Consider the following 15,446-nt stretch of genomic DNA (forward strand, 5'->3'; position numbering starts at 1 on the left):
CATACCAACTTGCCCAACAATCAGCACTTGTCATACATATGTGGTTCTGCACACGGTACCGCAAGGCAGGAGTGAACACAAGGGCACTCTCGATTGTGGCACGATTCCGCTGCACACTGGAGATTAGTATGTGCCATTGCTCCCTGAACACCGTTTGTATGGTGCAAAAGCAGATTACAAGCTTTCATTCATATCCATATTGCACCTATATTTTTAAATGTGTATTTAAGCAAAAGCAACTTTCCACCCATTATTTTGAAGAGGTTTGTGCAGGTTACATGCTACTGTCAATAAACAAGCATAATTGGGAAAACAGGTTTGTTGGTTTCAGCCGATTTCTTATTCTTTTTACCAATAAATGTCTATCAGTGTTTTCCAGTGCCTTTGAGTAGTTCCATTGACATGTCAATGTTTTTTGAGAAGACTGCTTTACATTCGAAGCAATTTCATGTAGCCATTTGTAGCACTGTCATGGGTCATAATTACCGTATGGATCTTGTATGAATATTTGATTGTTTCCATTTCAGTTCCTAGCTTTGCAACTCTGCCTTGTAAGGCTACTGAAAATTGAAAGGCTTCAATAGAAACCAACGAAAAGTTTATACTGCTTGCAAACTATATCTTTTTAGACATCTTTGTTGTGCCTTCCTGCTTCAAGGACTCACAACAGCCTTTACGATGTAATACATTCAGAACAACCTGCAAGAGGTAAGACTAGTCACTGGGGATGTTACAGACAGTAGTCATAAATCACATTTATTGCACACAGTGCTTTGTGAGTGTCCTTTTCACCAAAGTCCCTATGGGTGCTACTTTGTACTTCAGCTCTCGTTCAAGAGTAATGTGGTTGCCAGGTGCACATCATTATTGGAATCTCGCAATGCCCTTAGGACGTTTTCTCTATCAAAGCCCATGTCCACAAGCGTCTGCACCTGCAAAAACGAAGCAACATCACTGTTAAAAGGAGGCAAAACTTATGCTCCAATTAGTGTGAACAGGAAGAACACTTAAAACTGGAAAACATACATCAATGCGGATCGCAGGACTGTCTGATTTGAGGTAAGAGGCAACAAAAACATAAACTGAGTTGTCTCCCCTCCCTTCCGTGGTTTTGATAAAAGGTTTATACTGCTGCAAGCTACCTAATTCATTCAGCCCCTCCGACAAGGTATTCATGCCTGCCAAGAATTTTACTGAGTTGTAATCTACAAGGGACCAACTACCCACATAAAGTACCGAATTTGCACGAATGTAACGGGAAAGCAGGTTTTGATGCCCTCAAACAGAGAAAAAATGTTATTACAGTCATGTCTCCTTTATATGGACCCCATTAATATGGATTTTCCGCTATATGGACACCATTCTTTGGGACAAACTAGGAAAATACATGCATTTTTGTCTCGTTATTATGGAAAATGTTTTGGCGGAACGGAGATGTCCGTATTAACGAGACATCATTGTACTATTATAACGCGAGCGGAAGCCACGTTGTATGATCATCAAATGATACTAATTTCTACCTTATCTGTGTGCATAGCAATAGGCACTTGAAAATAAAAGACTGCGCTCAACAATAGAGCTGGCCTTTCTGCAAACATACCTGTTCTTCGGTTTGAGCAGTAAGAATGTTTGCTTGGGTGTCTGAAATGAAGCAGATGGGAATTTGATGTCTGTCGATGGACCGTACATTACGCATACAGCGAAATTGATTTATGTTTAGCAAAATCTCCACGGAAAAACATAAGAAAAGTGTGACGCTCACCGTAGGCACCGGAATTGAGGATGTTATCCCAGGAATCCTGGTCGTCGAGGTTGGGTATTAGTCTCTCGGAGTAACCCTGTGCCATTTGCTGCCGACTCTGGGTTTAAAAAATGAGAGCAAAGTGTGCATAAGTACAAATTCAATGTGCCTTTCAAGATGCGACAAGAGGTGTAGAGAAATATACTTGCTGAAACTGGTGAGAGACAGCAGAAGGCTTCTGACATTTATACGCATCTGACACTGCCGACAGCCGCTAACTCTGGCACTTGCACAGAAATTTATTTGTGTGCTGTAGCAAAGAAATTCTCAGCTCTCATAAACTGTTCTTAGTAAATGCCAACATCCCTCTAGTAAGAGTAAAGAACAATTCTCACAGACAATTACTGTAAGTTGTTAAGTTTCAAATGATGATCACTTCATGACTGCACTCCTCTCAGTGAGATATGAATGCAACTGTCACCTGGCAAAGCCAAAAAAGGTAACATGATAAAAACGAAGCAAAAAGCAAAAAAAAAAAAAATTGTTGAACTTAATGGACGTAAACGTTGGTTTATACTTAAGTTCCTATCTTTCCTGGAACCTACACATTAATTATGTGACTAATAGCGCCAACCGTAAGCTTGGTTATCTTTAAACATATCTTTTCTCCGGGCCCTTCATCGTTAAACTATTTTTTTCTATAAAACATTAGTGCACTCCACGCTTGAATATGCTGCCTCCATCTGGGATCCTGGTACCACCCACCTTGCCAACTCACTTGAATTTTGAGAATAGGCCCATGCGTTTTATTCTGGCTGGTCACAATCACACCGCTAGTGTAACATTAATGAAAAACTCTTTATTTCTACCAAACCTCGCCACCGCCGCAGCATTTCTAGTATTTGTCTTTTTCACAAAATTTTCCACCACAACACATACTCGGAAAAGAGCTGATAACCCCACCATCATTTGATTCTGAAAGGATCACCTTCACAAAGTAGGCGTTCAATTCTGCCCTCATCACATATATTTTGCACCATTTATCCCTAGAATTTGGAATGAGGAGAATCATCTAACTGCATCACTTGCATCAATTGTCAATTGTGCTCTTTCTTGTTCAAGTCTTCCAAACCACGTATTCTTTTTGGTTAGCTAGTTCATGTTTTATACCATTATTTGCTTTGTTCTTTCAACACTCACCTTTGTCATGCCACTGGCCCCGAGGGCAGAAATAAATAAGCAAAATTTAAACGGTAAGCAACTGCATCACAAATTTCGAGCCTGGTGGGTGCTTAATCCCTAGAACCATCCCCGGAAAGAGCATAGCGAATGAGAAGGCCCAGAGAGCATTTGTTCCAGTATCTGCAAATTGCACCAAAATTTTGAACGTCTGCAACGTCACATTAGTGTCACAACACAGGCAGCCCTTTCGCATGAGAACATTGTCTCCCTTGGCGTAGCCACGAAAAATCGTTCGTATCCATGTTAGAAAAAAAAAGACGTGGGGGCCTAGTTTGTAATTAGAGCGAAAAGGGTTCAAGCAAGTAGGGAAGCTGTGGTTCCCACATTGTACGGCACCTCAAACGAGTCTTCGACCGGTGCATCCGGTGACCCACACCCCCCGTCCGTAAAAAGTGGCTCCAAAGTGGCAACAAATTATGTCACATGAGCCGGCATACCCTGCCGGAGAACGTCGCAAACCTGGTGGCCATTGGTTCCAGAGGTTCCAGCAAAAAAGAAAAGGCAAAAGAACACTGGTGTTGTCGTAGTTGTGGCATCCCGACTCGTGGCCGCCAAAGCTCCCACAAACCGTAAAGCCGGTGATCGACCCACCGCAAAGCGGCACCCATCGCAAGTACCTCCGCCGCTGCGACACCGCCAAGATCACGACGGGCAATGGCGCGACACGTCTGCGACATCGTCAAGAGGAAATCGAGGGGCCACTTTCGAGGGCGCGGTGAAAAAACGCCGATCAGAGATGAGTTACACGCATTGTAGCTGAGGTTTCCGACAAGACGAGAATGGCAGGGCTTCTCTTCCGGATGTCCCGACTTCCACAAACGTTCATTGCCGCCTGCCGAGCTTTGGCTGCCACGCAAGCTCGAGGCTCGCAAGCCGGCGAAGGGTCGAAAAGGTAGGAAGCTTGCGCCAGAGACGGCAGGACAGCCGAGACTCCTCTCCACCATTCTCATTCTGTTGGTGGTTATGGAGAACGCGAGTTTGTCTGCTTCTTGCACAGCAGTTGCGACGACGACAGAACGCCGAGCACCGATTGGATGAATAAAAAAAAAATAGTGGGTAGACCTTGGGGCATCTAGCATTCAGGCCTGCCCGCTATCCTTTCAATCGGAGCCGATCACAGCTCAGCGTAGTTCTGACGTCGCCAAAACTCCTGTGCAATAAACGGACGAACTTGCGCTGTGCATAGGGTTCTCCCGCTGCCACTCACCAGGCCGGCGGAGGAGGAGCGGCGGTGCGGCAGAGAGGCCGACCTGGCTGCGGCCCTCCGGTGGAGCAGCTGCATCTCGAGCAGCTCGGCCTGCTGCTGCCGCTGGATGTCCAGCGTGGCCCCCATGGGCACGGGGCCTTCGTGGGGCGGCCCCGACCGCAGCAGGCGCCCCAGGGTGGCCGAGCACAGCCGCCCCATCCAGCCGGGCACCCTCACGAGCGCCCCCACATAAAGCACGTTCCAGCGACACAGGGCTCCCGCCACCTGCCGCGAGGCAAACGCAGCCGTCATACGTGGACGAGGCGGCTTTGAACTGAAAGCAATGCCTCCTACAGTCTGTTGCAGGTCGAGAAAAATCAGGACAAGTTCCCCCCACAAAGCTCCCTGTCTTTGATCTCTATGATTGGTAGTTTCTTCCTCCCCACTTGCCTCCTCTAAAATGTTCCATGAGACTGGGAAAAGTGGAGGGCTTTGTGGATGGAGCTTTTCCTGCTATTTTATCCTTGCAACATACTAAAGATAACAAGATTTTAGTGCTGGATTTTCTATGTCACCTAATGAAGCCCACCACAGGGCACGTATTTGACACGAGTGCCACATCTATGCTGGGTTGGAACTCAAACGCTGACACAGCACTTGTGACCAATCTGTGCTCCATGCTGGCGTCTAGTTAGCGACGCAGAAGGTGATGTAGCCTCTGGTTAGCGAAGCAGTAGGTGATGTGGTATGAACACCTAGTCTAAACTCTGGAAAGGGGTGGCTATGTCATACACTGTGGCAGCCTATGACATAGCCACCCCTTTAAATACCCGTCGGCTTGTTCACTTTTATTAATTCCAGTAATCTGCATGTAACAATTGGAATCGAATAGCACTGCATCATTCATAGCATATAAAGGGGCACTACAACAAAATTTTGACGCTCGTTTCTTGGTCTATTCGTGTTCAGGGAGCATTAGCACATCAGACACACCAATCTCTCGTTGAAAAAGACACGAAAAGGAATTTTAAAAGGAATTAAACTGTTAGCAAAGAGCCCCTGGTGGATGTCGTTAACACCTTGTTTGTAATGCCAGTCTAGGAACCTTGACAGGTAGTGACGATTATTGTTGATTGATTTTGGGTTTTAATGGCGCAGCGGCTGCTAAGGCCATAGTGCGCCAGAACAATGGTAGAAGAAAAAACTGTGGTGCTATTTAGTTAAAGGTGAGGCATGATATGAGAGTTTAAAATCTTTCATAAAATGTAGACAATACAAAGAAAATTCACTAACTTAAATGTGCTGTAATAGGCCAATACTGTTTAGGAAGTTAAAAACTTGGTTATGAGGAACAAGAGGCTCCTCTCCCAGCAAAAGGGCTGGGTGAAATGGGATCTGTTCTTTAAACAAACGTGAAAAGTTGGTGCGACATTCTTCATGATATTTCGGACATTGAATGAAAATGTGCAAGACGGAGAGTGTTTCACCACATTCTTCACACATTGGAGCATCCTCTGCTCGCAGAAGGAAGCCATGTGTGAGTTGAGTGTGACCAATTCTCAAGCGACAGAGAACAACTTCATAAAAACGCTCGTTATACCGGCAACTGGCCCACTCAGAAAGGACAGGTTTCACGCAATGGAGTTTATTATGGACTTCAGGTCCCATTCCTCCTGCCATTTTTTTTTAATCGACTTTTTCAATGATGCCCTGTAATCCATCCAGGTATGGGATGCAGGTAACCTCTGTGTCCATGTCTTGACATGTTTTAGCGGCTTTATCGGCCTCCTCATTTCCGACTATACCGATGTGGCTAGGGACACAACAGAAATTAATGGTGATGTTGGAGTTTGTGGCAGCTACAATCTTGTTACGTATTTGCACAATAAAAGCATCTTTTGATCTATCTAGGGATGCAAGTGCACGGAGTGCACTGAGAGAATCTGAGAAAATTATGGTGGCCTTGATATTTCTTTTGATGATAGTATCCACAGCTACCAGTAGGGCATATGACTCTGCAGAAAAGATGGTGGCTTGGTTGCTGAGCCGCGTTACAATACTGCATGACGGCCCGACTACAGCACATCCTACACTGCTGCTCCCCTTCGTTCCATCCGTGTAAAACTGTACAAAGTTTTTGTAGTTTTCGGAGATCTGGAAGAACTCTTGCCTAAGGTCTTCCACTGGTACATTCTTCTTGTAATACTTGGAAAGAGAAAAATTAATTGGAATAGGTGTGATGTTCCAGGGTGCAACTGGGCTGGGCAGACGATTGCTGCCTCGCCTATGATCATGACGAGGGAAGAGCTGAAGGAGGAACTCTTTTCTCCCTGAGACTCTCTTTTGCGTGTTCCAGAATTCGCTATTGTCCCTCTACAAAATTATAGAAGATTAATCTGTCACTCAAAATTCGTAAAGGCAGCTTTGGGCCTACTTGCGGTGGCCCGCTGGTGTGCTTCGGCTGTTTCAGTGGGTGCTACGAGCCATCAGGGCTTATCCAAGGCTGTGTGAATGTCACGTGACGTTGGAGAGAGGGCAGAGATGTACAAAAAGCGTATCATGGGCTACATCCACAGAGCGGGATTGGCTGGGATAGCTCGCAGTGTCCGCTGTGTCTGAACATAAGGGCCCGAGACAAACTATGTCACGATTGCAACGGATGTGACGTGCTCTCCGCTGGCTGATCTCCGAGCGCTTGTCAAAGTGGGCCGTTTGTAACGAAAAATACAGCCATCAGGCTCAAAATACAAATGTGCGATTGTCATCTACGAATATTGTGGATCAGATTCAGCTTATTTCTGAACACGACGGGTATATTTTAAATTTCGTTAAAGTACCGCTTTAAAGGGCAAATGAAAGCCAGGACATGCCAGATCTTTTCCCAGCGTTCAATCTAGGGACGACACTGTGCTATTGGATTCGAAGCGATATTCATATACTCTTAATTTATTCACTTGTAAACTTTGTGTTACATAAGATAGCATTAGAATATAATTTTGACATGTCAGCATTGTAAAGTTTAGCGTTTTTCTTTTTACTTGTACTTTTACACCACAGTGCTGCCCCATCGTGCCACAGTGCTGCCACAGTGGACCCATCGAGCTGCCCAAGGGCAGCTTCCTTCCACTGCTTCTCAATCTTTATTCTTATAAGGTGGAAAATAAACTGATTGAGTAGGGCAGAATAGAAAACCTGACATTTCCTTTTTTTTCCCCCAAAAAATATGGTTATTCATTCTAATATGACACACCAGAGTTATTGAAGTAATTCAACAGTTTCAAGAGCCTGTGCAGGGGTTACACACTTTCTTTCTTAATTCAGCGCAAGTATCTAGCACCGATTAGATGCACACAAAATGGCTCAGTGTAGAATCATGCCCATGAAATAATGAGAGCAACAAATACCCTGCCAGAAAGTCAAATAAAAGCAGCACATACTTAATATAGTGTGATAGCTTTGATTAACAACTTACACCCCATTATCTTTATCTCAAAGTGTCAGAATGCAGATGCCCCTAGAGCACAAGACCTAAGGCTATTGGTTTCTCAGCAAGGAGAGATAGAGGTGATGGGAGCAATACCCAAACTTTGAGCTGCTCACCAAAGAACATAGTCCACAGACTGCAGTTTCTCTTGAGGTGCTTATCACCTAAAAGACAAGAAAACGAAAGGATGAGATTAAGGCGAGACCCTAGACCAGCGGTTCTCAAGCTATTGACCGTCACGGACCCACTGACCCACTCGAAGGCCGTTTCGGGACCCCCGATACATTTTGCATCAGAGGACTTGCGCGATGGCATAGGAGGGGTTTTGTTTCTAGAGCAGTTTTTCAACTTGGCACGGACTCTCACGAACGCTCTCGAGGACGCCCGGGGTTCCGCGAACCGCAGTTTGAGAACTGCTACACTAGAAAAACACGAGGGAAGGCTGATTCTTACCTGTAGACCAAGTAGGTAAGTAAGTGTCTTTCCTGTGACTGGAACTCCCAGGACGTAGGTCTGGGCTACTCTGGGAATATCCAGGAAGTAGTTCACAAATAAGGCAAACACAAGTGCATACCTGAAAGAGAAATCAAAACAGAAAGAAAATTGATTAACTCCCCCATTAAAGGTGGCCCACTTGTCCACAAGCTGTGAAATCATTTGCATAATAGCACAGAGTATAACTTTGAACAAAAACATAAATCTATGAGGGCATATTAGGAAAAAGGAAAATTGTCTTACGTTTTAGAATTCTTTGCATTAGGCAGAGGCTGTGTGCAATGTAAATTCACAGCTATGACCAAATAGAGCTTTCACTCAAACTCCAGTGTTAGGGGCCGCTGTTGGTGCAGCTCCACTTATGTCTGATGCACTAATCTTTGACATAGCCAAGCAACATTTTACTGTGCTTTACTTTCATAAACAGCTCTGTGGGTTTAGGGCTATGGTGCAGTTGTTTCCCTTTTGTTCAATGTGTTTGTCATTTCATTCCTTTGCTTTCCATTTTCCTTATTAGTATAATTTGTATGAATGAGAAATCAGTTTCTGGAAGACAAAAATAAAATAAAATTCTGGCTCTCTATATAACAATGATAGAAATAAATAAAAAGGTTCCAAGATCTCCAAGCTACTTGGATACATAGATGTATGCCTTGTCATGATTCGATAAGCAAATCATAGCGGTTCTCCTGAACCAAAATAAATATTACTATTATTATCATCATCAAAGGTGTTACTTGTGGATACCAGATATTATAACAAACATTCTTCAGAAGAACTGTCGCAAGAGGAAACTCATCTTTGAGCAGCAACATCAATTAATGTGTCAATCTGTACTGACCAAGAGACCTCCAATGTATACAGACCTAGATTGTTTAAACATTCTTAGGATACAGCAGAGGTTTCTGTTTTAGGATGGGATTTGAAAATCTAAACTGAGCTTCTGATGCCAATTTCCACCTAACTTAATTTAAGCAAAAAATTATCCAACTTGACGAGACCTCCTTGATGAGCACAACCTTATTATGCCAAATATAGTCACCACAGGGATGGGCAGTATTTCAAATACAAATATTTAAAATATGTATATGAAATACTTTGTGTATTTTGCATTTGTATTTAATTACAAATTGGGTAATGTATTTGACGTGTGTATTTAAATACTAAAATGTGGGTATTTCCAATACAATTGTAATTAAATACAATTTTGTGGCCGAAAATACATCCCTCAAATTTATTGTCACTGTCCAGAGCAGGAAGAAAACTATGTTCTGCACCGAATGCAGTGTCTCTCAATCAAGCACAAGCGTTCAGTAACTTAGTGATTACGGTGCTAGTCCAAAGCAAAAATAGTGACGAAATCGACAATCACAGGCAGACTGCCTAAATAATTAAGTGCCTGTGACAACTTGTGATGCTTTACAGCTTGATTTCCATCCATATTTTTGCCTGGAACATTCTAAATGCGCGGCATGTCCAGATTTTCGTAACTGGTGCGAGTTGCAACAATAAAAAATTTTCTAGCTAGTGCTGCGCGTCTTGGTCGTCTCGGTTCTTTGTTGGTCTATACCAAAATGTAATCGACAAAAAAAAGCTGATTGAAGCTCTGTACTTTTTTCGCCTATTACGTCCAAGCTGATTACATTTTTTTGTGATCATATTTCAATTACGTTACTAGAGCCTCGCACACTAACTCCCGGGTGTGCGATGCAAAATTAAAACGAGATACCCAGAAACCTGTTGCCAGTGCCCTGAAGTCGCTGACGCAAATTTTGAGGAATGTATTTGGAAAAGTATTTGAAGGAGACCAAATACATTTGGTTGTATTTGTATCTTGTAATTAAATGCTTTTTTGGAAATGTAATTATATTTGTAATTAAATGCATTTTTTGACAAAGTATTTTGTATTTGTATTTCGATACATATCTGCATGTATTTTGCCCATCCCCGAGTCACCAGATAGGTAGAGGAAGGGTCTCAAACTCGTTTGGGTGCAGGGGCCAGACAGCCCACCCCAAAGGTCGAGGGCCAATGCAGAGAGGGGGAAGAGGGGATCATGTTTTAGGACAAAAACATACACCAAAACAGCAGTTGTTTTTACCTTGCAAAGCAGCCGAGTCTCTCATTGGACATATAAAGATTTTCTAAAGAAGGCACCTCATGCTTTCTGCTTTTTGCAAACTTGCATCTTTAGCTTTATTTCCTAATGTGACTACTTAAGGCCCATCCCTGATGCAATGACAAAATGCAACATTACACCACACCACTCACTTGCTTGCATTTTTCAACGGAAGAAAAGGGCAAGCACAATTTTGTTGCGGGGTTGCTAGATTTTCTAAGGAAATAATCAAATTCAACACCTCTCAAAAAAAAAAAAAGCTTCCTACGACAGTTTTTGCTTGCCTGACAATCTTTGTAGCAGCATTATTAGGCTATTCTTGCATTTTAATTGCATTTTTTGATTCCTAAAAACCCAAACTCTATCTTTTGAAGTTGCTCCCACTGAGCAAGAGTTTGTGTGGCTGGGGTGAGTCCTAAACAGCTCGCACTTGTAACATAGTAGAGGGATCGTCGCGCAGGTGATTAACACGAGGAAGAGATCAAAAGCAAAAATTAAGGCAAAACAATACTTAGTTCAGAGGAAATAGAATAGAGAAAAATAAGTAAACACGTAATGAGTGCAGAGCTACATTTTAAGTGTAAACAAACAGATGACATGATAAGACCATTATTTGATACATATAGCACTTGAGACGTGGTTAGCAGCCACTTGATACTTGGGGGCTGCGTCCCAGTGCATGTTTAAGAACCCCGGGTTAGAGAGTATCAACATTTCCTTGTTAAGGGCAGTGCACCGCCACCTTGGGTCTATTTGCCAGTCGAGTTTGTTTCTGGCCTTGCCCCTCTCGGTGAGCCAAACCAATCTTTGTGATGGCGTGTTGTCTTCTAAAACAAGTTCTTCCACACCGAGATCTCCTAATGCCTGTAATTTATCACTGCATCCAAGCACCAATAATTCTATATTTATCTCTAACAGAACTTACAAAAAAGCCTCATTTTATTCGTTTAGCAACAAAAAGGATGCTTTCTTAAATAAAAAGAGAGTCAATCAAATAAGTGCATGGGTTTGCAGTGCCTCAACTAGACACTGCCAATGGCAGTGCTGAATTTTGGAGATGGTGGTGGTATTGAAAAGTAATTGAGAAAAAGAAGGAAAGATCATATAATTTTAGGAAACTGGAAGCTAAACGCTGCCGTTAATCAGAAATGCTTTCAGTAAAATGATGCATCTCCGCAATCTAGGCGTGGCCAATTTAGAGTATACCATAAACAACTTAATTTTTGCAAGAACCTCTATTCTGCTGACTAAGTGACTTGAACAATTTTGTAAAAAATTGGTCTCATGGATATATTACAGCACAGTAATGAATAAATAGAACACCGCTCAGAATTGTGAAATTTTATGACCGTAAAATGTTTGCAAAACCCACACTTCTTAAAATTCGCAAAACACTGAGCCTGCGAAAATAAAGTTGTTTACAGTATCCATAATTCCAGGACGAAAAATGGCGATTGAACTGCTAACAACCTTGAAACATAAATAAAAATATTGCCGGAAAACCCAGAAAGGAATGCAATACCCTGAAAACCAATCTACTGCCTCTAATGCAAACACAATACATCAGCCATTGAGCATTATAATACCAGCCACTTACGGTCCACTTGGAAACAAGGAGAGAGGTACTTCGAAATGCTTCAGAGCATATATGGACGAAAGCTCTAGAAGGGTAGCCACTGCAGATGTGGCTAAGAGGAAAGACTGCAAGGAGAGAGAATTTACCATATTACTCTCACTGCTTGCTAGCACAAACCAAACAGAGTAAGGAGACAGACATCAACTCACCGCAAACTTCTGCGAGCCGTACCGCCGCTCAAATATTCTAAAGTAGTAAATGAGAAGCGATCCACAAACCAGGTCCTTCGTATCCAGGAAAGATATCTTCGACGTGACTAGTCTCCAAAACTGGGTTCAAAATGAAAGAAACGAAAAGCCGCGTCATACTCTTAAGCCTCCAATTTCTAGACTTGGAAAGTCAAACGAGCTCATTTGCGGTCAGTCAAAAGTTAAATTTTACGTGCCAAACCAACGACGAGCACCTGGCACGCCCCGGCGGAGGACTAAGGAATGATTTCGACCACCTGGGCATCTTTTGACTAGCAACCGAAAGGTCGGTAACACGGCGCCTTCTCCGCAATAAGCCCTCGTCAAATTGCGGGCACCTCGGCCGGGATTCAAACCCACCACCTGGGGTTATAGGTTGGCGCTTTACATCGGAGCCACCGAGGCCATTCGTGGTCAGAGTATACAGAAAGGATAAATGAAGAAGACAAGGAGAAACACAATCACCACTTTCAAAGAGGTCCACATGAAATCTCTTGTTTATCACAGGTTAACTTGCCTCAACATTCTGAATGAACATGAGCCGCATACTGCTTGCCAATAATCAGGGGCAGATGATATATTTCTAAGCATGACAGGGACGACTGTACAACCACTTACGAGTAGAAACAGCCGACTACAGGAAAATGAAGGTTGACAGCAGCCAGAGGCATTTTGAACAGACATACGTTGCTAACGTCATCTGGTCCACATAGAGTGAATTCCACACACTCATGTGACAGTGGCTAGCCAATGAGAGGACCCCGCTGGCACGTTTTTATTGCAGCTACAACAGCCGCTTGTGCAACCCACACGGGGATATACGGTTGACTGCCGGTACGTTAACACTAGCAAGAATATATCAGCGGAATATTTAAGCAACAGGCGCCAGCCAATGGGAGGCTACAGCCGGCATACTTGCGTTCGCTGTGCCGGCTGTCGGCGCAACAGACAGGTTCTAGAACATTTACCTGAGCTTGAGAGCATCGGTTCGGACTAGACAAGATAAAAAGTTGGAGCGTTCTTGATCGGCAGTCGGGTTCCCACTGATTATTCGCAGCTTCTAACATTACGGTGAACCATTAGAAACACTAAATATGATAGAACCGAACGAACATCCTTACCTCTCGTTTCTCCACGATATCCGAAACGTCGTACAGCACATAATGCCTCAAGTGAGCCAAAAACGGGGTGTGGAGTGCGCATGACGTCAGGAATAGGGATCCCAGTATCCCCTTCGTCACTGGGGTTTTGTCTGAAATTGAGGAAAAATTAAGAGGTTTCGATACGTTCGCTATACAGGTATCGCTGTATCACTTGACAAGGCACAAGGCTCGAAAGTTGCCGATTGTGAAGTTGGACAGAGCGGACAAGCGATGGTACGGCACGAATAAATTTAAAGAAGAGGTCACAAGAAAAAAAAAATCACTCACAAAAGCCGGACGTGCTGTACTGGGATAGCATTGCAGTGATTTGACAAAATTAAGTTAGAAGGTAAACTTCAGTCCTGTCCGCATGACGATCGGATCCACCATTATTGAATAGCGGCGAACCTAGCGGCGGCGGCGGCGGTTCGGAAAAGCTTGAATCCAAACACTGTACGCGGTTCTGGAGGTCCTATAGACCTTTTCATTTCAGTAGTTACCTGACCGGCGGGTAGAGGGCGCTGGCGCACTCGGCGCCATTAGGTTGCTTCAATTTGGTCGGTTTCGGTTTCAACGTACACGCGATTGTGATGCTGTTCCATGCCACTTTCGATTAATTTTGCGATATGAATTTCTTTCTAGTAGCACACAGCAAATGAAAAAATAGTATTGAGCCCCTTGGCTAACCACGAAGCGGTTTCGAGCCTAAATTGCGATCTTTTTTTACAAACACTATATGCGTTTGATTTCCGTCCATCGTTAATTTCGGCCAGGTTCGGCGGGGAAACAAACTGCGCTGACGCACAGGAAGGATTACCATTGTCCACGGCCGTACCCGCGGACACTAATTTTAAGAAGAAAAAAAATAAAGAGCAGGACAAGCTCCGCCTGCAGCGTGCGCTCGTTGCCTGCCGCCGTGCTTTGACTGTGCGTGCACCGAGCGGTACGGAAGTAGATAGCTCGCGCTCAAGTCAGATATTGAACTGATCATCTTATATTGCAACAGACTATATTGCATGAGTGCTTAGTGAAAAATCAGGTCGACAACATGATTAACAATCTGCTGAATCACCAAGAACAGATGAAAGTTAACAAGTTTATACTGTTCGATGTTTGGTTTCCGTACACCAACCTTTTCTAACTTAGAGACTGGAAACGTCTTTTATAATGACTAGAAAAGTTTAATATAATCAGGTAGATAATATAAAAAAGTGATATTGTCTCGGCCTGTTTTATTTAAAGAAATTAAGCGCTTGAGAAATGTTTTGATAGACCAGCCTAGGCTGACTAGAAAATTTCTTTAACAAAAGTACTCATTTACAGCATTTCAAAATATTGGCCTTATGAAATAAACTTTTTGTTATATGGACATTTTCTTACAACGTTCTCAAGGTATGAGAATGGTAAGATAAGTGAATGCCATACTTCAAATAAAGTCTGATATTCATCTTCCGTAAAATTTGCCGAATGAAATTGAAGAGCGCAAAAGAAATGATCTCCAATGAGTTTGGCTGAAGTCGAACGCCAGGCGCCACCCAATGGACCCGTGTAGAAAGCTGTTCACTGATTTGAAACGATGTGCTTTGCATATTTTGACATCGCCATCAACTGAAAGTAACTCCCAATTCGAAGTCTACAACCGGCTGCACTCGGGTGATTTTCATGCAGAAGGATTCTTTTCGGCGTCACATTTTGTGAATCATAGGCACTATCAAGCTGTCTGTGGCAGTTTCTTACGCGGGGAGTTCAGATATTTGTGTTGAAATAAATTAATTGAAACTGCATGGTTATATTAAAATATGACTTAAGCAACTGAAAGACTATAGACATGGGACCAAGCACGGTATACAATTCCGTGGAATTCATAAATAAACCGATAAAGCGAATGCTTATATCACACACGCGATTGAGAACGTAAAACAGATATAGGTGTGATATTGCAAACAAACAAGTTGCCTAATGTTAAGGTACCATTATTTCTAGCATAAAAAATAATTCAAACTAAATGTTTGTTCGCGCGCCTTGTCCACTAGTGCCCTAGTGTAATCAAAATAAACTGTTTTCGATCTGTTGGAACTACGAAACACAATGTTTTCAAGAAAAACGCGTGGCTAATTACGCTGAGTGTTTTTGTTTTGTTCCTTGACACCAATGCGCACTCATATATACAATAACATTGGGCTTCCTATTGCAAATGTTCCGCCCTTATTAGT

General features: G+C 43.1%; 1 protein-coding gene across 1 annotated transcript; it reads right to left on the reverse strand.

Moving 5' to 3' along the window:
- Window positions 1-740: 740 nt before the first annotated feature.
- LOC8042290 (ubiquitin-associated domain-containing protein 2) lies at window positions 741-13,683 on the reverse strand. Its single transcript, XM_029987698.4, has 10 exons — window positions 13,522-13,683; window positions 13,213-13,343; window positions 12,053-12,172; window positions 11,865-11,968; window positions 8,107-8,227; window positions 7,770-7,817; window positions 4,191-4,454; window positions 1,763-1,859; window positions 1,601-1,641; window positions 741-932 (listed from the first exon to the last, which is right to left on the reverse strand). Exons 1-10 carry the CDS (start codon window positions 13,550-13,552, stop codon window positions 822-824), a joined length of 1,068 nt encoding a protein of 355 aa, XP_029843558.1. The 5' UTR covers window positions 13,553-13,683; the 3' UTR covers window positions 741-821.
- Between the last annotated feature and the right edge of the window lie 1,763 nt (window positions 13,684-15,446).

Source organism: Ixodes scapularis, unplaced genomic scaffold, assembly GCF_016920785.2.
Source record: "Ixodes scapularis isolate PalLabHiFi unplaced genomic scaffold, ASM1692078v2 PGA_scaffold5__190_contigs__length_132052651, whole genome shotgun sequence".
In the NCBI taxonomy this organism is placed as follows: Eukaryota; Metazoa; Arthropoda; class Arachnida; order Ixodida; family Ixodidae; genus Ixodes; species Ixodes scapularis.